The 27,293-nt window shown below is 35.5% G+C and overlaps 1 protein-coding gene across 2 annotated transcripts in view; it reads right to left on the bottom strand.

Moving 5' to 3' along the window:
• The window catches only part of col6a3 (collagen, type VI, alpha 3), a 134,278-nt gene extending 107,200 nt beyond the window's left edge, over positions 1-27,078 (bottom strand). Inside the window, exons 1-10 of one of the 2 annotated variants that reach the window (XM_069196784.1) lie at positions 26,744-27,078; positions 16,787-16,900; positions 14,577-15,197; positions 11,443-12,039; positions 9,176-9,772; positions 8,155-8,760; positions 6,217-6,795; positions 5,472-6,071; positions 1,647-2,246; positions 108-707 (exon numbers count right to left, since the gene is read on the bottom strand). In XM_069196784.1, coding sequence (XP_069052885.1) covers positions 108-707; positions 1,647-2,246; positions 5,472-6,071; positions 6,217-6,795; positions 8,155-8,760; positions 9,176-9,772; positions 11,443-12,039; positions 14,577-15,197; positions 16,787-16,871 — 4,885 coding nt within the window. In that variant the 5' untranslated portion in view covers positions 16,872-16,900; positions 26,744-27,078. The remainder of the gene's footprint in view (positions 1-107; positions 708-1,646; positions 2,247-5,471; positions 6,072-6,216; positions 6,796-8,154; positions 8,761-9,175; positions 9,773-11,442; positions 12,040-14,576; positions 15,198-16,786; positions 16,901-26,743) is intronic. The other variant, XM_069196785.1, reaches the window with a different exon arrangement.
• Positions 27,079-27,293: the final 215 nt, after the last annotated feature.

The following is a 27,293-nucleotide window of genomic DNA, read 5'->3' on the forward strand; positions in this document are numbered from 1 at the left end:
TGCTTGAAATATGTGAGTGTGATCTTGAAAAGTGTTTTAAGGCTCATTTTAGCAATTAGGCAGTCTGTTCGTTCTGTTAATTCATATTAAAGTTAGCATTCCCTTACCTATCACTGTTGTCGATTCGGGGGACTTCAACTGTGCAGCTCTGGCCATAGCTGTCAAAAGGTGCTGCTGAATGCTTGGAATGTCAGGAAAATCGGGAATAGAGAAAGCATAACGAGGTTCGTGTGAAATTGTTTGTATCTCAAGTGTGTCTGCATTCTTTGTTCCAATCACTAAAGAAACAATTCCAGCTGTTTTCATGACTGTTACAGCACTTCTCACGTCATCTCTGGACCTCCCACCAGTCAGCAGAATTAACAGCTGAGGAACACCTTCAAGACGTCTGCTACCAGCAGAAGCAGCAAACACACTGTCTTTAACAAACTGAAGAGCTGCGCCAGTGTTCAGTGGCCTTCCCCCTTTGTGTTTCAGGCCTTTCACGCTATTAATGACATCCTCCTTTGTTGAGTATGTATTTAGATAGAAGTTAGCTGCTGAATCGTCACTGTACTGGACTACAGCAACTCGATCTTTGCCTTCCTCCACATTGAGCTTCTCCACCACTCTCTGAACAAAGTCTCGCATTGCTGGGAATCCATTTCTAGTGTAATCAGAGCCATCCAGCAGAAACACAACATCTCTTTGTCCAACTTCAGTTTCAACTAGGAAGCACATTAACACAGATTAATGAATTTCTCTGTACAAAATCTGCATTAGATTGCATGTTTTGAAAATGTGACTTTAGACATGTAAATTACTGAAGTAATTGTTTCTGTTTATTACAAATAATGGATTGTATAGGGATTAGTATTTCCTTTATTTGTGATTTCAAGTTTATTAATAAGCCTGGAATGTTTGGATCATCCTTTAAATACATATGTGGCTTTCACTTAAAATATGTGAATATAGTAATATAAGCACTGCCAGGTATATATTTGAAACTGAATGTGCTGTAAACTGTACCATTATTGTTTCTAAAACACAGTTATTTAGATTTGTCACTTGTTAGAAATGTTTGCATTCTAAACTATACATTGTAGAATAGAAGAATGTCCTAGAACTATCTTACATTGTGATTTTGAGGAAAAATAATGAGAATTCAGCAGCAATTTATTTCATTATATAAATTGATATTAATTCAATATGCAGGTATTTATAGAACTAACATTTAATGATGCCCTATTATTTTGAATTATTAATTAAAAATGACAACATTGATAGACTAACAACAAAAAAAAACAATGTAATAAATTTAATCAAATTACCTTACTATAATTTGTACAAATGTGTGTAAGATAAGGTGATTTCTGACAAGGTTTGGCTGTAGGCTGACTTGAAGGAGAAAGTAATAATAAATTTGGCTAAGGAAGAAAAACAGCTATTTCATGTTGTCTGCGATTCCTTATTCAAAACATTGTTTAATTCACAGTAGTTTAGTATTCAACATACGTAATAAGGAATAGGTTGCTAAATGAACATGCAATTGTATGTGTATTTCATGTGAACCTATAACATGTAAATGTAGTCTTGGACTACAGTATTTTAATTTTATTCATTCTTAAAACCTTAGTCTAAAAAACCTGAACCACCTTTTTGCTTACCTATAACTGTTGGCTGTTGTGGCCTCTGTTGTGGAGAAACTGTTTTTATCATGGATAAAAATTGATTCTGAATACTCTTCAGATCATCGAAGTCAGACACAAACAAAGCAAAATCAGGAACGTGAGAGACTGTCTGTAGCTCAAGTGTGTCAGCATTCCGTATTCCAATACTGAAGGGCACAATTCCAGCACCTTTTATCTCAAGTACTGAACTTAGAATGTCATCACTGGACCTTCCACCACTTATCAGGATCAACATTTGTGGAACACCTTCAAGACGTCTGCTACCAGCAGAAGGTGTAAGCACATTATCCTTAACAAACCGCAGAGCTGCCCCAGTGTTGAGCGGTCTTCCTCCTTTGTGTCTCAGGCCTCTTATGGTATTAATGACATCCTCCTTTGTCGTATATGTATTCAGATAGAAGTTAGCTGTTGCGTCATTACTGTACTGGATCACAGCAACTCTGTCTTTGTTTCCCTCCACATTGAGGTTCTCCACTACTCTCTGAACAAAGTCGCGCATTGCTGGGAATCCATTTCTAGTGTCGTCAGAACCATCCAGCAGAAATACGACATCCCTTTCTGCTGTGTCTACTTCAACTAGGACACACATTAAACAGATATATAATTAATAATACTGAAATCAAAACTGGGTTAATTTACAGTGAGTAATTTCTAATGACGTACAGTACAAGCCATTCGCATATGCTGTTTAGGCATGATTTAGTGTGAGGTCAGCAAAGACTGAATAATACTATACTATTCAGTCATTAGTAAGCCTTAATGATATGCTACTCATTGTATTGTATTACTCTAAGAGAACGTGTTTGTGTGTATGAATATCTGAACTATAATATATCATATGGAAATTAGATATGCATACACGTGAGGTTGTGACAAATTCATTGCTCTGTAAAATATGTCATGTTTTGGGCCAAAACTCAAATACTATACAGGTATCTGTATACTATACAAAGGTATCTTTGTAGGAAAACTGATAAATCTGGCATGTCTGTTAACTCACATAAACAGCAGTAAATCTTGTATATGGCATTACATCAATGAACTTGTGTTTATACACACATGATTCCATGAACATTTGTTTTATCTACTTTTGTCTAAGTATGGTGGTACACTATAGTTCAAAGCACTAAAATTCACTTTGTTAGTGAAACAAAAGGAAATCATCAAGTCAAAAAAGTAGAATCAAAATCTAACCTTTTTACAAATACAATCATTTTTCTTTTTGTAATCTGATATAACTAGGGTTAAATGGTAATGATATAAATTATTTCTATTATTTTCTTCATCTGTAATTCAGTAAACATCTTTGAATGTGCAAAAAGAAGACATACTGTAATTTGCCGAATCAAAGCTTCATAATAGAACATGATCAGACATAACACAAAGAAAATTAAGTGATCGGCAATATTGATGCAATAACACCCAACCACAAACATCAACTCTTGCATTAAAATAAAATATTAAAAATGTTGAAATGGATAAAATGTCATTAGTCACCACTACAGTAAAGTCCCAAAGAGAAACATACTGTAAGTTGAAAACAGACTTCATTGTGAAAGAAGCAAGAAATAGCCAATGAAGTCAAAATTCTTCTAGTGATAAGAGGTTCTGGGAACGCAGAGAGAACACACAATGATACAGAAATCATTGGCTCAAGAAAGAGCAAAAAGCACAATAGTGCACAAAAGTATTCTCCACAGAAACCTGTGATGATTACAGTTTAAGAACCAGAAAAGAAGAGATAGTAATATATATAGCCAAAAAAGACTAGGCTAAGAAGCCATTTAGATAAACAAAACAATAAACACTCAGGCTTATTTTTTGTTTATTTAACAGAAGATTATGGAAAAGTCAGGCTCTGATTTTCCATACAAAATGAGATAACGAAACTAATCTTAACTGTTGTTTTCTTCTTTAAAAGAATGAAAGTTTCACTAACTTTAAAGACCTGTGAATAGATCCCTTCATTTTATTATTTTTATCAAGGTAACCATGCATGGTTTCTTACCCACAGTAGTCGGAGATTCAGTTTCCAATTTGGATTTAATGAAGGACAAAACCTGTGGCTGAATGGATAAGAGTTCACCAAAGAAAGGAAGATTGAAAAGAAAACTAGGAGAATATGAAATGGTTTGCAGCTCAGTTTCATTTGCATCTTTCATTCCAATGGCGAAAGAAAGAACTCCAAGTCTTTTCAAAGCAGTCGCTTCACCCCTAACATCATCTTGGGAGCTTTTCCCTGTCAGGAGAATTAATATCTGAGGAACACCTTCAAGACGTCTGCTACCAGCAGAAGGAGTAAAGACATTGTCCTTAACAAACTGGAGAGCTGCCCCAGTGTTGAGGGGTCTTCCCCCTTTATGTCTCAGGCTTCTTACTGCATAGACAACAGCTTTCTTGGTTTTATGAGTCTTTAGGTAAAAATATGGTGACGGGTCATTGCTATACTGGACAACTGCAACCCGGACTTTATCCTCTTCAATGTCAAGGTTTTCCACCATCCTTCGAACAAATTCTCGGATTGCAGGCAATCCATTTCTAGAGTCATCAGAACCATCAAGAAGAAACACCACATCTCTTTTAAAGCCTTCTGTATCAACTAGGATACATAATAGAAAGGAAGCAGGATGTCAGGCAGGAAAATTCAACATGCTCAAACTTGGAGATTTAAAAGTATTCATAAGATAATTATAATGGAGAAGGGACTCTTGTTGGCATGGTTATTGCCAAACTGCACACATTTATACTGACTTTTCCTTTACTTTACAATATTGCATTATATATCAATTTGGCTAATAATATTTTAAGCTATAAAAAGATTCCTAACAAAATATAGGAAATTACATGTCTCCTTACAAGGAGATATTCAACTTTGCACTTAATTTCAAAATAAAAATAAAGCGTATCAAAGTGGAGAAATGAACCAAGCAAACATTGTTTGTCTTAGGGAAAATGCAATGTCCTTTTAAGAATATAAACTACTTTGGCATATGCCAGTTAAGATTAATAGCATCCATTCTTGATGGATATTCTTACCCATTTGCAAAAAGTACTAGTATGCTTAATTGTGTGACTAAATGTCATTACATTATTTTTTGTTATGCTGACAGAATGCAATTTTGTCAATGTTTTAAACAATGCAATAAAGAACAGAAAACATGGAATCTGTAGAAAGAACAAATTTAAAAGCAGGGGTCAAATGTTGCATTAAGAAAACAAAAGTGTTAGATGAACAAACAACCCAATCCTTTGGAAAGAAAAATGGATGACTCAAAAGGTCATCCAGAGAGGAAAAATGGATTAAAAGAAACATCCCAGGATCAAAGCAGGGCAAAACAGATCAAAACAGAATGCATACTGTATGTAAAGGTATAAGAATCCAGTCACAGATTCCATGGAGATGAAGAATAGGTCGTAAATCAGTTGTTTGTTCTATATTGAAAAAGATTTTAAATGCATATATACTGTATATATGCTGCATATATACACATGTACACATAGTATATGTATACTCACATATATATATACACAACATTTACATGTTTGTGTACACAGTGTACATGGTGCCTACTGTACATTAGTTAATCTGAAAAGCTAAAAGGAGAAAAGTCTGCAAAGCAAAATTTAGGATTCCAACATCCTGAAAGTAAGAACATTGTACATCTTAGAAAATGTTGCCATTGTTGTTACTGTATGTGATTTATCGGTATAAGTAACTACAGTACATATGAATATTATACATTTGAATAGCATATAATTACTGTACTGTTCAAGACTTGAAAACCATGCTTTAGTCCTTACCTACAACCTCGGGACTTTCAGGGATCACAGTATCATCTGTACCTCTGGAAACACTTTTAACTGTGGACACAAGCTGCTGATGGACTGACTGAAGGTCAGACAACTCGGGGACCGGGTACACATAATTGGGAGCGTAGGCAATAACTTCCAGTTCACGTGGATCTGCATTGCTCACACCAATACCAAATGGAACAACTCCAAGCCCTTTAAGAGCAGATGCAGGGCCTCTAACATCATCTGTGGACCTTCCACTTGTCAGGAATATTAATATCTGAGGGATGCGCTCCAAATGTCTGCTGCCACCAGAAGCAGTAAAGACATGGTCCCTAACAAACCGGAGAGCTGCCCCAGTGTTCAAGGGTCTCCCTCCTTTATGGCTTAGACGTCTTATGGTATTAATGACATCCTCCTTTGTTGAGTATGAATTTAGATAGAAGTTAACTACTGGAAAATTACTGTACTGGATCACAGCAACTCGGTCTTTGCTTTCCTCCACATTGAGGTTCTCCACTACTCTTTCAACAAATTCCTGTATTGCTGGGAATCCATTATAAGTGCCATCAGAGCCATCCAGTAGAAACACAACATCCCTTTTCAATTCTGTATAACATAAGGTATGATAAACAAAAGACTTGTAAGACAAACGCTGTATTTTAGGAGCTGATTGCCAACATTGCTGAAAAACAGTCTTTTTCAGGCTTCTACTAGATTCAACACAAAATCTATCAAATAAAAGTATACTTACCTTGGCTTAAAATGTCAATTAGTTTTTCTCTTGGGAGGGAGACGTAGTATGAAAGTCGTTCTTGAATTTGGTTGAGTTCATTGAAGCCAGCAGCCAAGAAAGTGAAGGAAGGATTGTGTGAAATTGCTTCTATCTGACTACGATCTGCATTCTTCACTCCAATGCCAAAGGGCACAACTCCAGCTGTCTTTAGGGAGCTAGCAGGGGCTCTAACATTATCTCTAGATTGTCCTGTAGACAAAACTATCAAAATCTGGGGAACATTTTCTGAAATCCGGCTGCCATGAACTGGTGTTAATATGGTTTCTTTCACAAAGGTCAGAGCCGCACCAGTGTTCAGAGTCCGACCACCTCCTAGCCTGAGAGCATTAACAGCACCAGCAACCTGCTCTTTCGTGGTGTACGAGTTCAGGTAGAATTCAGGTTTTGGCTTCTCACTGTACTGGACCACAGAAATCCGCACTTTATCACTTCCAACGTCAAGAGCACTGACGACTTTTAAGATGAAATCTCGGATATAGGGGAAATCAGCTCCAGCGCCATCAGAGCCATCTACCAGGAACACGACATCTTTCTTTTCTGCAAAAAAAAAGTTACATTTTCAATTACACATTACACAAACCCTTGTGTAAAAACTTTTGTTTTTCTACATTTACCCTTGGGAATTGTCCAGGAATATTGACACCTTAAGAATGGGGACAACTGAAGAGATGTGAGAAGTTTTAAAATTCTCCCGTGAATGCAATAACGAGCTGATTTAAGTTGTTAAGAGCTCAGTTTAAATAAACACCTCCTTAGAGCAGAATTCTGATTAAAAAAGGGTAGCTGAATATATTTTACTGTATCTTTTCCTTTAACACTAAATCTTTGATATTTAATGTATGAAACATCAACAAGTAGGGTATTGTATTGGACAGTTTGACAAAATAGAAAACCAAGCTTTAGCAGATCAGTAAGTCCCTGCAAATTAATCATGTATTCTCTAAGTTCTACGGGGGTTAGGTAATCTATGCATAAATCAGATGGTATGATTGTTTATACATTAATTACATTAAGATTACAGAATGTCATAATATTCTGAGGATTAAGGATGGCTACTGTAATATCCAAATCATGCATGCCCTGTTGTCTGGGATACCCCACTTACAAATCACACACCACTAACTACGTGTGGAAGTAATAAGATTCAGTATACAGTACTTTATGTCAGCATTAATGGCAAATGTCAAATTAACATATAGACTGAGGAGAAGACAATCAAACCAGGAGAGGAATTCTGACAAGAACAGACACTATTAATTTCTATAATATGAAGCAATAAATTGAAAGAAAGAGCGAAAATCATCTTAAAAGGAATGACCTTGCTTTAGTGGGTGGTACATGAGTGCTATTATTAATGGCTCAGAAGGGAATATTTAAAAAACTACTTTTTTAAAGTCTTAAAATGAATAAGAATTGAAGGAAATGAAATGAATATTTCAAGGCAAAGAGTATGGGCTACATAACAACACTAAGACGATGTACACATGAGTCTATAAGAAACCAAACCCCTGGGTTATGATTTTGATCACAAATATTAATATCAGATATTAATATTCCTCACAATCCATGAATAGAAGCCATTTTGTAAGTGTAATATTTCACTTAAAATAACAAATACTTCATAATGTAATAATCAAAACTGGTCTATATGTCTTTGTACTGTATATAACTTAATAAGAAAGAAGTTAAAATATGTGTTAAAATACAGTATGTGCTACAGAAAGTTAAAAGGCAAAGAAATTTCAAAAGACAGCAATCACGGTATGTACTTTACTGTATGTCAAATTTCAATGCAGTTTCAACTTGCATATTTGTCAGAAAACAATTGGGCCTCTTTTTTTCACATAAGAATTTAAAAATGAATAAAAGAAAGAAAATGAAACAAAATTTGCTCACCTGTAACACTCACATCACCAACCACTGTAATCAGGGGAGTCATAATCTGTGACACAATATTCGGTAGTCCAGAAAAGCTGTACTCGTAGTAGGCCAACTGAGGAACAAAGGCAGCTGTCTCCAGGAAGGCTCTGTCTGCACGTTCTGCTCCCACAGCATAGGTCAGTATGTTGTTGACTGCTAAGAGGTCAGCCACACGTTTTACCTCATCTTGAGATACACCACCAGTAATAAGCACTATGACTTGTTGAACACCTTGATTCTTCCTTGATCCAGCTGTGGGCTGAAAGTGATTTTTAAGGGTGAATTCAAGTGCTGCACCAGTTTTTAAAGATGTTCCTCCTATCAGGCTGAGACGAGCAATACTTTCAAGGACTTCTTGTTGCGTGGAATAGGTGTTCAAGTAGAACTCAGTTTGTGGAGTATCGCTGAACTGCAGCAAACCAATTCTAACTCTCTCTGGATGCACGTCAAGCCTTCTCACTATTTCAGAGATGAAATCACGCACATATGGGAGGTTGGTGTCTCCAACATAGCTTGACCCATCCACAAGGAAGACGATGTCTCGAACAACTCTCAGGGTTTCTACTGTGGTTACTATAACACCTGTAGAGATGGAGAATCACAGTTTAAAAGCTGGAAGTGTAGAAAAGCACATACTGTAGGATTATATACTGTATTTTTTTAGAAAACCTATAAAGAAACTTTTAATGAAGCAGATTATTTCTATTTATAGAATAATAGGAAGCCAAGGTTTATTTTTAGAATTAATAAACTGCCGAGGTTATATAATGTAAATCCCTTAAAGTCCAGCAATATATAACATTAAATTCCCAAAGATTTAAGTATTAAAGTGACACACTTCAATTTCATGCAACATTAAAAAAAGCTGGGATAAAGTCTACTACTTTAAGTTTGATCATCATGTATGTTATTTATTCCAAAACCAGCCAATACATTTTATACAGACCAATACAGATTAGTAGACTGGAAAGATTAATAGTAATCTTGGGCAACAAACCTGTAGGTGTCTCCTCAGGTAAAACTCCAGATAGCGTTGTTAATGGTGAAACAAGCTTCTCTGGATTTCTAGACAGCACACGGAAATCCTTATAAATAAAGACCATGCTCTCATCAAAAGCAATCTTTTTAAGTTCCTGTTCATCAGCATTCTTGCCTCCAGCAGCCACAGTCAGAACACTCATTTTCTTAAGTTCTTCCACCTGACTAAGAAAACTATCAGATGATGCTTTAGCTGAGAACAACATCAGCAGCTGAGGCACTCTTTCCAGGGCTCGGCTCCCCTTCTCTGGGACAAACATCCTGGTTCTGACGAATTCCAGCGCAGCTCCGATGTTCACTGCCTGCCTTCCTCCCCTTATTTTTATTCTGTTCAGTGCATTCAACATTGATTCTTTGGTTTCATGGGTGTTCAGATCAAACTCTAACTTAACATTCTGGGCATACTGGGCCACACCGATCTGTACCTTATCAGGTCCGATTGGCAATGTGCTAACAAACTTTTTAATAAATTCACGGATCGCCATGAAGTTGGTGCCACCCATATTCTGGGTCCCATCTATCAGGAAAATAATGTCCCTCGGTTCAACAACCAAAGCTGCAAAAAGGAAAATACAGTTTATTTATATATATATAACAAATATTTATGTAAGCAAATATTAAATCACTATAGGTTTAAAAATGTTTAACATTTTATACCATGGTCACAGCATAATCACGTGTAATTAAAATGCACTAGTATATTATATAATTATAAAATATAAATATGTATATTTTATATATAAATATTAAAATGCTCATTTTGGACAGCCATAATAAAAAAATATTTTTACCCACTAAAACAAGTTGTAATGAGAATAATATGCCTGAAGTCATTTCACTTTGTCTTTACTATACTAGAATGAATAGACATTACACATAAACAATAAAAAGACAACATAAAAAATACATTAGAGATAATAGTTATTTAACTACAGTAAATGGAACAGAGAAATACTGTTCATTCAAATGCAGGATTTCTGTTTGCCACTGTATTCTTTATGTGCAAAAGACTATATCATTCACTTATTTCTGAAATACCATTAATGATAAAATTAAAGTTTAATAATTGCTTTTTAAGCCCTTATAATTGCTTTCTAAGTTTCTAATTTGCTAAAGAAACTATTGCTATTTTGTGATTCTGCAAAATAATACCAATATACATGACTGCTATCAGAATTTCATTAATACAGAATGAATTCAATTATGCAATATTGTTCTAAATATACACATTTATCTCTGTACAAACACAACACTGACATAGGACATGAAGTCAAGAAACATGTAACCAAAACTAGGGCAAAAAAAAGAAAGGTAGATGAAAAACTATGAATTTCAGTAAGGACTGATGTTCTCTGCATCCAACCCTTCCTAAAATCTCATTCGAGAGAACTTGACTATTTAGCACACAATTCATATCAATACCGTCTCAACTTTTACTTTGAAATATTACCTTTGTAGTAAGTTCTGTACTGTAAACAAAAACTACTACTACATTACAAAGGCAAAAAAAAATTTAAAATTGGCCTTTGTAATCTTTAAACTGTCACTCCATTAAAGTTGATTATGTCATCAGTACATTATCTTGTAAGTTATCTATACTGAGAAGTATATATCGAGGACCACGTAAAATGCTAAAGACTACTAGCGAAAATAACATTTTAAATATTTACTTTTTTTTAAATGGCAACATTAAAAAATTAAGAAACATATTGTTTCATAAGGGACTTAATTTCATCTGAATGCCCAGACATTCTGTGTGAACTGAGTGAAATTTATGTTATAAGCTCATCCTTTTGGGTCAAGCTGGTCAAACCTTTTTTTGGCAATGGAATTAGAAGTCTAAACTAAGGTAAATGAAACTGGCAAAGACACAGTTCAGCTGCATTTATTCATACAATTAATAACTGCCCAACTAAGGCTCCCCGGTGCGGTCATCTTCCTTTCACCAATTTCACAATATGCCAATAACCACAGAGGCTAATAGGAGAAACCAGCTTTTATTTCCCTAAATAAAACATTTTATTTAAGCCCTCACTGATAGTGTATGATATATCAGAAAATAAACTGTGGAATAATTAGAACAGGTGCTAATTCACTGAAGTGCACTGGCATAGTAGATCCACCCTGTGATAAATGAAGTCAAGTTTAACACATTAGAAAGGCTTGTATTCAGATTTACATCTTTAGTTGTTTGCTTTTACCTGACCACAGTTTTTATTTACATACCTTCTATAATCTCGGACTGTAAAACAATGGTTCGTTGAGCCACCCCATAAATGTATGGCAACAGCTGATCCCGCAGTTCACCAATAGTACTGAAACTTGGGGCTGAGAATACAAAGCTTCTGTCCGTGGCAAGATTCTCAAGCTCTGCTTCAACTTCTCCCCCAGCCCCAATGCCAAATGTGAAAATACTAGCTTGCTTTAAGGCTTTTTCTGCCTCAATGACATCATCGCTGGGTGGCCCAGCACTGATAATCATTAGAGCCTGCGGCACGCCTTCCTCAGCCCTGCTACCTGCTTCAGGTATGAATATGTTTTGGACCACACTTTCAACAGCTGCCCCCAGGTTAGCTTCATTTCCACCTTTGAAGCTAAGCCCCTTCACAGCGTCCAGAATGTCCGTTTTGGTGTCATAACTATTTAAATAGAACATAATCTGGACATCTTCGCTATACTGAACCACAGCAATTCTTACTGCATCACTTCCCACATCAAGGTTTTCAATGATATTTAGAACCAAATCACGGACACTTGGAAAGTTGGCAGCTCCAACGTTCTCTGATCCGTCAATTAAGAATATAAGGTCAGCCGACTCTTGTGCTTTAAGGAGAGAAAAAACAAACAGAAAAATGCAAAATGTGAAAGCGTTAAAAAAAGAGATCACATGCAGCCACATAATGTCATGTTTCTGTGATAATCAACAAGAAACAAAATGAATCATCAAACATCATTTAATAAGCACATTATTCTGCATTGTAATTGAATTGAGGTTTGGGAAGTAAATAAGGACATAACGCATTTTTGTCTCAAGCAAAAACTCTTACTGTTAAAGTAACGCATTTTAAAAGAATGGATATCAGTGTCCTTTTTTCAGATATTGTGTCGGCTATAAACAATATCACAAAAAAGTGTCTCCACCCTTTCTGGAGCTAATTTTCACAGGTTGAGCCTTACAGCCTGGATGGGGCTGGATCCAACCCACAGTCCTTTAGTGGTCTGTAACAGATATTTCCCCGGTTGCAATGGACCACGTGAAGTTGGCAGCCACTAGGGATGAAGTTGCACGAGCAGTAGTTGTCTAGGCTTTACTGTGCTTGCAGCGCAATAGAAGATTTTGGGCCCTGCCAGGTGCCTGTGAGTTTGAAATGCCATTTAAGAGAGAGATATTGTTCATCCAATGGATTGTGACTCTCTCGTAAGGCACTGTGAAGCTCATAGTCTGATGATACTAAATGACAGGTGGGTGTGTTGGAAGAGTGTGCATATAGTTCCTCATTCTCCCTGTACAGTACAGGGGTTGCAGCAACATACCCAATTGATGAGCAATTGCTTATTCAGAAAAAAAGTGTGGATACAAACTATAATGCAATGTATAAAACATGCAAAAAAACAAACAAACAAACATACCCATCAGATTAAACATGAGAATTTAAAATGTCATTGTCATATATTTTGTATGGTATAATTAGAATGTACTTACTGTATGTATTTGGAAATGCATAGTATGATGTTTGCAACGAAAATGCTGTAATTCTGTGAAATGTATTGTTTAACTTCTCATCAAAATAAAATTACCATCTGATAATATTAAATGGAATTTTAACAAAGTCAGCAAAATGTTTATTGTGGATTTAGATAGACTCTCCAACCTCTATAATTCAATTAGACAATGCAGACCCATGTTACTGAACCCAGTGATCAAATGACCAGTCATGACTCAATTCATCATCCTTGTTGCCAGAAAACTGTTGTAGTGTGTACGTCACACTTAAAAGAAAGTATGAAATGTAATTTTATATTTAATGATAAAAAGGTGTAACAGAGAAAATTGTTTTTTAAAGGCCAATTTAAAAAAAAATTATGAAAGCATCTCATCAGAAAACATGTTAACATATTTTTTTCTGTTTCTTAAACTGCTTAATTAACAGTGGTAGTTAAACACTGGTAGTTTATATGACTTTATATAGTGTTGAATCAAAGTGCATGACGTTGCTTATTCATGTCTTTCTGCACTTGATTTTGGTCAAGTATGTTCAATTTAAAATTTACATCTTATGTATTTCTGTACAAAATATAAGTTGGAAGCAGACCAAGGATGGACCAAATTGTTCATCACTGTTTAAAAAATATAAACAATACACACATTTTATTCTACACGTATGAAAAAGCTGGTGATTACACACAAGACATATAACACTGAAACATATTAGCTGCAGTGGAAGGTTAGACATAGTTAAAAGGCAATGAACATGAGGTCTTAATCCCTGGAGACCAGAAGTAAGTCATCTTTTGCATACCGTACTGTCAGGTTGTAAACGTTTTGAGAAATGTAACGATTTCATGTTCATTTAACTGTATATGTTGGGGCCCCAGCTGTTTTGCATAAGTAATTCTTGCATTTTGTGTAGGACTGCTAAACTAATTAAACATAACACTAAACAATCATATGGAATATGATGTATGGCAGTATTTAAAAAAATGTTACACTAAAGGTCTGGACTCCTAATGGAAAGGTGGGCAGAAAGTTGCATTTTTTCCACAGGAAATTTGACTTACTCCATACAATTGTAAACAAATGTAATTAGAGGAACTTTATAGACCTGGGCAGTGTATCAACCTGAACTTAAATTACTGTAGTTTTTTTTTATTTTTCCTGTAAATTTCCATCCACTTTTTATAAAGGCATGTGTTTGCTATCTTGACTAGCCAGATGGATATACAATAAATTTCAGGCCTACCACTTGTTTTAATTCGTTATGCCCACAAACATATCTGTGTTCAACATCTATTTTCATTCACCAATGAAATACATAATGAGTTACCTTGAAGTTTAAGAGACGGGAGCTCATTGAATTGTACATCAGCAAAGAAAACAGATGTGATGCAACAGATTCAAAATTGTACAATCGAATCGCCGTATGAAATATATAAAAACGGAGACTAAGATGAATCACATGCGCAAATATGGATGATCATTATGATGGCAGAAAAATGATAAAAACACATAGTGAGGTTAATAGCACAAGTGAATGGTAAATGAATGATTATTATTCATTGTGTTATGCTTTTGAGTTAATAGACTTTAAAAAAAAAACAATTAGTATGGTAATGCCACAGCACTGACAGCTAGCCATTACCTGTCACATCTTTAATTACTCCTTTGGCTTCAGCCAGCGCAGGGGAAGCTGCAGCTGCATAGACATTGCCGACTAATTCTTGTACTATGCCATGCAGGGCAGAAAAAGTGTCTACATTGTACACATGAGTGTCAAAGGGCTTGCTAGCAATCTCCTTGAGTTCCCACTCCACAGCATGTTGCACTCCCACAGCAAACATGTCAACGTTGGCCAATTTGAGGACTGCCGACGGCGGTATGACATCGTCCTGGGAACGCCCGTCGGTCAGAACGATAACGATCTGTGGCACGCCTTCGCTGGCCCTGCTGCCAGCCGCCTCAGTCAGGTGCTTCTTAATCAGATACTCCAGACCCAGGCCGGTTCGCGTACCGCCCCCCAGATAAGGCATACTCCATATGTGGAAGAGAATGTCCTGCTTTGTGGCGTACGTGTTTAATAGGAACTCAGTTTTGGGGGAGCCACTGTACTGCACCAGGGCGAAATTAAAGGCGTCATCCCCTTTGATTAAAGCCTGCACCACACCGTAAAGAAACTCTCTGATGTACTGAAAATTTTCTTTTCCAATGCTCCAAGACGAATCCACTAGAAAGAATATATCTGCAGCCACACCTTTTCTGGCATCTTCAAGAAAGAAAACCAGTTGAGGACTAAGAAAACGGACGGCAAGCCCAATTTTGGCATTATAGAGAGCACAGATTCCTCAATTACTTAATTCCTCAATGTTTTTTTTTAAAGAAACCATTACATGTGGTGGTGCAAGACCAATTATAATGTGTACCAAAACTTAATGAAAAAATACTATTTTTATGACATACTCAAGAGAATATCAGCCCAGAAATTAAGCTTTTTTTAATATAAGATAATTACAATGAGATATAAGATAATTTCGCCTTTCCCAAATATAATGACAACTACATTTTGATTTATAGAATTGGATGAATTACTGTTGTACTGCATAGTACAGGTGTTTTAATCCTAATAATTGTTGTTTTAATCCTTTAAATATATAGCTTGTTATTTTTGTCATATTATTTTTGTCATATTTAAGCATTTGATTATTAGCAAAATTAATTTAAAACTAGCTCTAAGTCTCCACAGCACTCTCAGAGAACCTAAGAGCACAAGCATAATAAAAATACAATTCAGCACTCCATCATATTTACATTATCACAAAGGAGCTGCTCATATAAACATTTACTTATGCAGTCATGCCAATGAGCTGCTTGTATGAAACTATCTAATGTTTTCATATTTTCTTTGTACTGACATTTCTCTATTTTCAAGAACCAGATACAGTAGGTGCATTTGTACAGCTGCCGCCAATATAACTATTGAATTTAAAGCAAATGTTGATATACTGTACAGTACATAATATACAAAATTAGTCTGCTTTCTATTCAACATATTGCTACAGTATGAGTTGAAAGATAATGGTCTGTAGGAAAAAAAGTAACGCAGAACTCTTAATACACCATATTTGTAATGGTTACTTTAAAAGATAACTTGCATCTTAGATCCTCCTCCACTCCAAACTGAACTTGACATTTATTATTCTGTGTGAGTCTATAACTGGACTTTGCTAGACAATAGAACTAACTTTTTCTCATCATCAAATTGCTGTTATTTGGATCAGCCTTACTAGACACAAAAACAAAATGACTTATAACACAAACATAAGGAAACTCATATTTAATCACCTGAATACTGTGTTCTTTATGTTAATTCTTCACATTTAGATAAAACATGCAAAAATAGATAAAATCCCCCATACAGACCTACTGTACTATATAAAAACACAGCTTTGTATAACAGCATTGCTGAAAAACCTGTAAAGCATGATGCAGTGACTCAGTTTTCATTCAAATTTGTGAATTTAGTTTGCCAGAATTTATGGGTTTCGTGCCTGCAATACTGTACAGTAATACACATTCATTCATCCATACTAATAATACTGCCCCCCAGCTATTTGTTATGAAAACATTGATAAAATTCCAAAAGTAAGGATGTAGCAAAACAAAATAGAAAGGTTGAAAACTGCTGCTTTTCCACTGCATTGAAGATCGGGGTTTTTTAGTGCTGTTACAACTACTGGTTTTTGGTATGCACAGATACTAATGACACCAGATTTATCAGGTTTTTGTACTAACACCTACAGACCTGCAAAAAAAAAAAATTATACCAATGCATTAAATCACATTACATGAACTCACCATCCTGAGCTTCGATGATGGAGTGCAAGCCTGAGAACAGAAGACCCAAGAGGGCACACAATGACATGTACCGATGTTTCCTCATTTTCTATCAAAGCACTGGATATCAGTGACCTAGAAATACAGTAAATAAAAAAGCACATATATACTCGAGTCTAATCATTGTTATAAGTACAATACTTCTTATTGGGTTCATAATTTTAACTCAGTTACTGTTTTAACCATTAGAAAGTCTTATTCCATATGATCTCGGCATAATCCGAATGTTGGAGTGCCTTCCCAAATGTGGACACAGGTTGTCTTTAAGAACTACATATTCTTGGGCTTTCAAACACAATGCTTTTAATTTTTTCGTTTTCTCAGAGCAGCTGTCCATGTCTGACTTAATAGAACTAGCTACTCTATATACTGTACATCTATAGCTACATGTAACTAGCTATAGTACAGTACATCTACAGTACAGTACAGTACAGTACAGTACTATGATACAGGTTTTTAAGTGCTTTGTAACTACTTCGCTATCATCTGCACAATTTATTGAAGTAAATTGTTTGCTTCTGAAATAGTATTGTTATTAAAAGATCATTTACCAAAAATGGTTAAATTACCAATTCAATTCAAGCTTTATCGTCCCCTAGGGGAAATTTGTTTTACAGCACAGTGAAACACAACACAATGACAATACACATTATCAAAAGGGATGAGAATACAGCAGTGCTACAGGAGAAAGAAACAAGAGACAAGGGATGAAAGATTTCCTGAGTCTGCTGGTTTTACATCTGGGGGCACAGAGGCGTCTCCCAGATGGGAGAAGTGTGAATTCACAATGGAGGGGGTGAGACACACACTCCCTGATACTTTTGTTAGTCACCCTCTGTTTGTGAGGGATGCTTAAATTGATTTGATTATTCCTGATTATTTTGCAATTATATTCACTAATTTACCCAGCCTATTACAATTACCGGTACTTATATTGCCAAACCTACAAGTGAGAGAGTATGTTAAGACACTTTCAATGAACGATTTGTAGAAAAGTATAAGAATAGTTTTATCCACCTTAAAGTACCTGAGTTTTCTAAGAAAGAAGAGTCTCTGCTGGCCTTTTTTATAGATCGCGTCACAACATTTGTCCCATTTTAGGTTTTTGTCAATGACTGGTCAATGACCAGTCCCAAGTACCATGGGACATAGTATGGTTAATTAGACAAATTCCAAGGAAATTATAAACCAATACACAGTCCAGTAAAATGTATACCTTTAACCGTACAAATTGTGTAATAAAAGGGACAGCAATTTGTTATTACTTTTTATTATTTGAAATGGGATCATATTCATTTTTGGAATTTTAGCAGTATTGATATACTTACAGTAAGCCTTCAATGGCACCAATTGTTTACAGTATATTCCAAAATATAACAAAATAACTCTTATTGACAGCAAGTTATTTTAAAATGATTCTCATTAATTCAAAGTTTTATCAGAACCTAGGGTATTTCTTCTAACAGCTATATATTGTGTCTATTTTGTTGATCAACTGCATGATTGACAAACTAGCTACTTAAGGATTTTGGAAAAGCTAAGATATATTTTTATTGCCACCCCTTTACAACAGAATGTACTGTATTTGTTCCTACTGGGTTTTCCTATGTTGTCCTAAGACAGAAACGAAAATCTTTTCGTGCATCAGCTGAGACTCCACACACACTGGTGCTATCAGAGAAATAATCACTGAACAGTCAGAGATGATATTGTATAAACTGTGTTTACTGGGTAGAGCGAATTCTTGAAGACAATTAGGCAGACAAAACAGTAAACCTTTCTAAATACAGTATGTTAACAGTGGGTAATAATCATGACTACAGCATGACTTGAAAACCAGTAGGATTCTGCAAAAAAGAATGAATGGATTTCCTGTTTGTATTTAAGTAAACAATTTCAAAAGAGGCTGCCACAAAAAAAATTCTGAACCACAAAGATCTTTAAAAAGTCTTGCTGTCCCAGTGAACATACTGAAGCACAAGGTCTCCCCCATCTGTTTTACAGACTTTCAGTTAAGCTGACATATTTCTAATTAAATTCCCTTAAATTGTAAGTTTTTCACCAGCAGTAACTGAAATTCTCTTACGCTGTTCTAGTTTATATGGCTCAGCCTTTTTCCATTATGATTTAAATAAAATAATCACAGTCTTTACAATGTATAATTTCACAGGTAATTATAACCTGTAACATGCAATAAGTAGAGTGCTATAATGAACCTATAGAAGAATAGATACAGTGCATCACAACCTATAGAAGACATATAGTACATGAAATACTGTATATCAGATGCAAAGCATGGTAATGCTTTGCATTACCATGTGGCCAGCCTGGTGGCTCCGCGGGCTAAACCATTGGACACTTATAAAGTTCAGAGAGCAGATCGACTCCCGGAGAGACGTGTGAGTTAAATTTTTTACATCAATTTCCCTACGGGATTAATAAAGTATTATCTATCTATCTAATAAGATTACAAATAATAAAATGAACTATAATTAAGCACAAATTTACAGAAAGATAATTCTCCAGTAGACACTGAGCAGGGACAACTGCTGGGATCAAGGCTGACAGGACATACAGTAGGACACATTTTACCACAAAGGAGGTAGGGAAGAGAAAAGGCCACAGTAGAGGAGAACGTCAGAGAGATCTGGAAGGAGTTTAAAGAGAATCAGGCAATTGGACATCGGCCCAAAGCCATGGAAAGAGAGAAAGGAAAGGAATCATGAACTGGATGTGTGCCGAGAGGGAGCCAGTGGAGACAGACAGATAAGACTTTATTGATCCCGAAGGGAAATTGATGACCTCTTGGCCTCTTTTCTCCCATTTCCCTCTTCCCCTCTTCTACTGTACCTCAAGTGAGCCATGCTATCCCCTATAGATTAAGCAGGAGAATAAGTGTATTGAGATCAACGTTTATTGTCATTTGTGCTTTTATAAGTTCTTATAAACCAAAGGAAGAGCAAATAATCTGATGGGTGACTCAAGATGACCATTTCTAACCACTTTTTTAGAAAATAAATAATCATATGATCATTACAAAATGAGAATTTTTTTTATATAATAATATATAAAGCACAAACATGTAGAAACTATATCTTAACAATATGGTCTGGAGGTCGAGAAACCGTGGTTTTGTTTCCATTGAAAACAAGCCACAAACTAGACAGAAATTAACTGTAAACACACTAATGAAGCAGTACAATACCCACTTGGTCTGTTCTTTCAAAGAAAGCTGTTCCTCATTTTATTACAAATTAAATTAAAACGTGTTTCTAGCACTGCAGCAACTGGCACCATGTTATGTTGTGGGAAGGTATCCATAAAACTCTATATTAACATACAGTAAAACTAGCCAAACAAAATAATTATAACCCCAGGGAAATTCACAGTTACAGATGCCCTCACACACTGTTCTGGCATCAATATAGACAGAAGCCTACAGTATAAACAGTTTACCTCAAGTGAGCCAAGCTATCCCCTATAGATTAAGCAGGAGAATAAGTGTATTGAGATCAATGTTTAGAAATAACAATAAGATGTCCATCTAGCGAAAAATGCAGGAAAATAACAAATAGGCCTCACTTATTTACAATGTACAGTATTTAACCAGTACTCTCCTCATAGCCATTCATGATGTGATAAATCTAGCAAGTGTGTTTAGAAAAACATGTTCCATGGTTATGCAATTTGGAGAAAAGTTGCTCTACTGTTTTCAAGAAGTGTTCTTTTTTATTGAAACACCCTGGGGGCCGAAATGAAGACCATGTTCCAGGTCCACGCCTTTTTATACATTGAAAAGGTTGTTCAGAACCCATCAGCAATGAAAATATTTTGGACATATGCATCAAAAAGCATATGGAAAGAAAATAATGAAAAGAATGAAATTTTGGACTTTAAATTGATTTTCAACTGAAAGAAAACAGCTGAGAAACTGGGCTTCAGTCTGACCTCACCATGATCATTCCGTATGAAATTATAAAAAAGAAACTGTGAAAGACTTCTACACTATGTCTTTAATGCTATAACTTTCTGTTTTATATATTGTTTACCATTTACCTTCAGGTACTGGATTTAATGTGCTAGCTTGTATACAAATATTTAGGGCATGCCAGAATAGTTATAGTTAAAGCGTAAAACAATGCATATCATTTCACAATGGTTGCTATATAAGAGTGTTTAAATTTCAAATAAAACCAAGCTTCCAAGGCAGAGTTTAGTTTTAAAATTATGGGCTGTGTGCTGTCACTGCGGTCGGAGAAGCCATCTGTTTCTGATCTAATCAGGGTCCTCTAGCAATGAGATGCAGCGCCATCTAGTGACCTTCTAGTTCTAAAATTATATTTTGGCAAGGACAAATAAACAGCTGAAGAACAGCTCTGATTTTGACTTCAAACGTTAGCTCAGTGCTATCCTAAACCTGCTTTCCTTGTAAAGGTGCCTACAAGATGCTTGGTAAGCTCTTCGCATCCAGGAATATGGCCATACCAAGCCGAAACAAGCAGATAAATGCACCAATGATTTTGGATGAGAGGGCGGTGTGACTGGTTAGTATCTCTGCCTTATAGCACTGGGGACCTGGGTTCGAATCCTGGGGTGCTATCTGTGTGGTGTTTTGTATGTTCTCCCTGTGTTCCAGTGAGTTTCCTCCCATAGTCCAACAACATACTTGTAGGTAAATTGACTTCCTGGATAACTGGCCCTGGTGTGAGTGTATGTTTTTATATTGTATCTGTGTGTGCCCTGTGATGGGTGGGTTCCAGATATGCCAGCTGTTTGCCAGAATAGGCTCTGGCTCCCAAGCAATCTTGTAGTGGATCAGGAGTTTAGAAAATGGATTGATGGCTAGAGTATGGATGATCATATAATGCATTTCTAACTGTGCAATAAATGCAAAAACAGGATTAACTGGGAATTTGACTTTTGATTATATGTAAATCTGGTTTCATTTGTTTTTATTTGAAGCCTGAAATTAGAGCTATTCATTACTAAGCATGATGCATTTAATACTGGTGTTTATCTTGACATAACACTGTACCAAGAAAGATGTGGTTGTTGATTTGTGTTTATAACCAGAAAATACTGCCCCTCTTCCAAGTCCCTATGGAGCACTAACATGTAAACAACAAAATGAAACGGCAGCTTTTTTTGTGAGTCCGTCACTTTGTATCTAAATTGTATAAAGTCAATTACCAAGATAATTTTTCAAAGATAATTTATTTTTTCTTTATAATGCTATATTGTCCATGCCCCGGTAAAATACTTTTTAAAATGCTGTGAGAAAGTTCAGAAGTTCCATTTTTTTTGTGTGGCTTTTGCTATCTTCCTAAAATCAGCCTTTGCTTGGAGAAAGTACTTCTCTCTAAAGTACTTCTTATAAATCTGACAGAAGCATAAATTTCCCCCAAAACTATTTAAGTGCTGTTCAGTTTTGCTATGAGCCCAAATTGTAACGATTCAAATGGGTGTCTATGGTATTTATATGAAATATCTATAGTTGCTGAAGTATTTATAATATTATTAAAAGTATCTATAGTATTTATACAGTTGAGATAATTCATAATTCCATTCTTCAACAACAGTATAATAACCTCTGTTATTCATTTTTTTTGTTAAGGAAATATAAGAAAGGAACTCATATGACATGCAATCATTGTTAACTAGCTGAGTAATAAAATATGTTCTACATTTTTATTTAACCACAAAATACTGTTCATCCTCCATCTAATTGTGGAGCAATGACATGCAATCATGACATAAACATGAAAGGGATCCGCAACTTCTCACACAAGCTAGAATTAAAACAATTCAGATTTTTTTAATGACAGTGTCAAAAAGATTCAAAAGTTGATTCTGCATAAACTATGCTAAATAAGCAATATGCAGGTATATCAAAATCACACTGTTACATTGCCACAAATGTTAAAGAAAAATTAATTAACATCATAATATAATTCTCCAACAGTGTACAGTATGTCTGGATTCTTAATAACTGTACATTAAACCACTATTGTTAAACCTTTTTACCAGCATAAGAAGGCTCGTATAAAATTGTGTGGTCAAGAATAAAATCAATGGATATAAAAATTAATTATATATTGAAGGACTAGTGTTTAACTCACAACCCCAACAACACCTTTTGCAGATCAGTGGGGTTCCTCGCACCCAGCAGCAGTCCAAAACTAAGTTTTTACCTTGATGACACATCACCCAAAATTGTGAATTGTTGGTCTAGCATCCAATGATAAAAGCCACTCAGTTATCAAAGCCCCTTTGCAGCTCTAAACTGACAGACCACAGGCATTCAATTAAAGGCTTTAAAACATAGCTATTTAAGACTACAATTTCAATCCCCAGCAATACTGTTTGTCATTATTGTTAATGTTCAAATCTCAGAGAGACAAAATCAACCTCCATCCAACCCCCCACCCCATTGAGCCATCTGGAAATAAGTGCATATGGAATTCATACAGTAATGTCTATTTCTTGTAAGGCTTTAAAATTAACATATTGACAACATCAATGTAATATCAATCCAATGGCAGCCCACAACACAAATTATCACATGAAATGTGATATACAGGGTTGCTAGGTTGAAAAAACAATGAGACAAAATACAGTATGTGCTCCATCTGCTTTGACTGTCTTTGAAATCTCTAGCAATGGCTTCTGAATTGAACACATATCAACCACAGTTATTACTAAATGCAGCTTACAAAATAATTTTTGGCCTTAAAAGAAAAAGAGCATTACTTTTCTACAGGAAATCATAAAAAAAACAGGCTGAATATTCTGAGCCAAACTTATGAAAACAATTTGTTGTCAAATCATCTGAGCTCAAAAAGGTGAGAAAGTAGCCTCACATTCGAGAAAGAAATTAATCTGAGGGACACAAAACCTTAATTGGAATTGACAATGCTAACACTAACCTCTGCGAATTTAAGTACAAGCAGACTCAACAAATGCCAATATGGGACATATCTTTGCAGAATGTTTAAAAGACGTCGATTTGGAGTATCCCTGAAGAAAGGACTAGCATGCCAAATTCCTAATGCTATAACATCTATGATCTACTAAAAGATGAAGAAACTTAAAAATATAATTGTAAATAAACTCTCCCCTTAAAGCTTTTAAAGCAACCACTTGATCTTGTTTGTTTTTTGTTAAGATAAACACATATCTGAGACCATACACATTTCCTTGAAAACAGGAAGATTAGGGGCTAATAGATGTTATCTTTAAGACAAAGGCTGATCCTCTTAAAGATGCTAAAGTATGCCTGGATACGATATTAGGCTCTATTACTCTCCAGTTAGACCCACAAAAGGAAAATCTGACACCAGCACAGAGAATATTTGCACATTTTTCCCAATTTAATTGAAAGACAAATGAACTTTATGTTGCATGACTTTTCTCTGATTGCCATTCCATTCTATCTGACCCTCCCACCTGAGCAATAATAGCTTCTTCTTGTGGTCTCAAACCTTAATCGACTTCTCAAAGTATTGACTTGCTGGGAAAGAAAACCCCTTAGCCTCAGCCTCACTAAGACCAATACATTACTCCAGTATGATGAAGTTCAAGAAAACTCAACTGATAAATTCAGAAATCCTTTTGATATCTGTCCCTCATATAAAAAGCTTTAGCAAAACAATGAAAAGGGAAAAAATGCCTTGCTTTATCACAAAAGCTCACATTATTTTGTTTATTGCAAATTCCAAGTATGTTTTTTTAAGTCAACAGCTGCTCTTTCCCTTTCATGCTGTGATTTAAGGGTATAAAATGTGCATTACAGATGAAAGAACCCATCAGTTAAAAACAGAGACAAAAAAAGCAGTTCAGCTAGTCCCACAGCTGGTCTATGTTAGGGAGTCTGACATTTTACAGATGCTAATCCTGGCACAACACTTACTGCATATTGTTCAAATATTGCAAATGTTGCACTTAATAACTCAGGAAAGGGTTCAAATCTCAAATTCATTAAAACAAAAATAAGTTAAAGCTAGGTGCGCATGCGGTTATGATGGATCTTGGCAATATACCAAATTCTTGTCGATTTCTTCATGGAAAAGCAAATCAGCACTGTGAAAGAAGAAAGGTCAAAAACAATTGTTGATAATGTAACAGAATACATGGGATCTTGCTGAAATGATCAAATTCAATTTAATTTGCAGATAGAAAGGAATAAAAAATCTATTTACATTTGTTTATTCCAAATTATTTTCTTGGCAGCATGACAAATCATAGAGCTAGCCCAGGAGCATCTAGGAAATTTTGTTTCCTAATAGAAAAAGATTATCCTACAGTATTGTTAAATAATGCAAAAGGAAACGTGTTGTTTTCATGCCATATTACTCTATTACTCACATTGAAAAATCAATAGCTACTGCTATCTGAGTTTTACTATCTTCAGAAATACATTATATTCAATATACTGTAATTATTATGAATTATATAACAGAGAAAACGTAACCCCTCTTGCAATCCTCCTTTATTATCTTTCTTTTTCAATTACAGTGCAGTTATACAGTACTCTCTTAGCAAAACTACCCTAAACTGAAATTCACACCTAAGAATAAAAGGGCCCTTTTTTAATAATTTAGGCAAAACCCTGCTGTGCTGAAAATTGAGACAAAAGAGAGGCACCACAAACTTGGACAGTCTGTGGCAGTAATATATATCAAAACACAGTCTAATTTACAGTGGCTGTATCTCAATTCTCAATAAATCTGCTGAACCTCAATAAATTTTTTTTACATACATAGAGTTACTGTATGTCCACAAAGACTTTCTCAGAGGAAGGAGTGGCAGGGAAAGAAGAGTACTGAACTTGCTGCAAGCACTACATTCAATGAAAACCAACAAAACTTGTCTAAAATCATTTAAGGATGCTCTTATGTTAATAGCTTTAAAAGCTTTGTAAAAGCTTTAAAGCATTTCGGTATATTTCCAGTTATTTTAGTAGTAAATGCACTAAACCTAGATTATACAGAACTGTATATGCAGGAACTGCAAAGTAAAATCCTGACGAATTGGTTATACAGTCTGTTAATCATGATTGAAATGTTCTGACTCTTTTGATGTTCACAAAAATAAAACAGTTCCAGTTTCTTAGTGCAATTATTATTAATATTATTCTATTTTAAAACTGGGTGGATTGGTTTCTTTTGCAGAGGATTAATTAGAAGGTATCCACAAAATGCGTAGGGGGAAAAAATCTGAAACATTTGAAGTTTCCGTTCGGTTCCAAAATTTCATTAGATGCTTAAACTGTGCTTATGAATATAATAACTATAACATTTATCAGTTCTTCAGAAAATTAAATATAAAAAATATTCGTACAACTTAATGGTTTAGTGCAGCACTGAGACCTGTCGCAGGCACCACTTTTCATGCATTGAAATTTTTAAAATGTGAGCCACTCTTAGCAGTACTTATTTACGTGTTGTTGTGAAATTGTTCTCTATATTTTCTGACAATGTCTTACAGTGCAGCATAATCAATGCTTCTAAAGACCCCGTGCATTCAGTTATTCAGAAACATTAATCAACACCGACCAGTTATCTATTGCCCCAACTGTATTCAGAAGACACAAACTACCGCCGCACAGTTCAGAAACCAGTTGTCTATCGCTTGGTACCTACAGACCCGTTCACCATTTGCGCAAACAACCCAGTGAAGCGCTCTCAAAGACAACTAACCTACAGTAAAGCTGTACAATTCCATCAGCACTTTGTGTGAAATAAAAAAAATGTATACTTTACAGAATCAGGGAAACATATAACACACCCATGCACAATTTGTAAAATATTAAAAATACCACATCATCTGCTTCCAAACAGCAACCAAACAGCGATAGTTTCTTTTTTTGTGTACTACCAACGAGTTATAGAATTCACCCGGTGAAAAGCACTAACTTACCCTGAGGTAAATTGCTGTGTTCCACAATTTAAAAAACTTTTTATATATTTTTTTTGTCTTTAGGTCATTATTCTCCCAGTTATTTCCCTGTATAGTGGTGCAGCTCCCTGGAGGATAACTGAAGAACGAGATGGTAGAAAGACCAAGCCGAGCCAAAGGAACGGTTGTAACAATTAAGTTAGACCTTCCCGCTAGCTCACGCAAGGAGCTGTGGCTCTAACTTAGGCTAGAGACGGGACAAACTCAAGCGATCCGTGGAACATATCCATTTTTTATTCCTCCTCCCACTTTCTGTAGAAAAAAAAAAGTGTAAATGAAAACCAGCCGCTCCCAGTGCAGTTTGGTCTGGAACACTGTCCTGAAGGTGATGTCAGAACAGAACGGGGGCTCTCTCCTCATCCGCTCTGGTTGCGCTTATCCCAGGTTGCATTTTCTCTGCGTCAGCAAACAAGGCGATCGCATATCAATGCAATATGGGATAATATCCTGTCAAAAGCAAGTCAGTAAGATACATTTGTACAGTATGCTTTAAACTGTTCCGTTTAAATAT

The sequence above is a fragment of the Lepisosteus oculatus genome, chromosome 12 (genome assembly GCF_040954835.1).
Source record: "Lepisosteus oculatus isolate fLepOcu1 chromosome 12, fLepOcu1.hap2, whole genome shotgun sequence".
Lineage (NCBI taxonomy): Eukaryota > Metazoa > Chordata > Actinopteri > Semionotiformes > Lepisosteidae > Lepisosteus > Lepisosteus oculatus.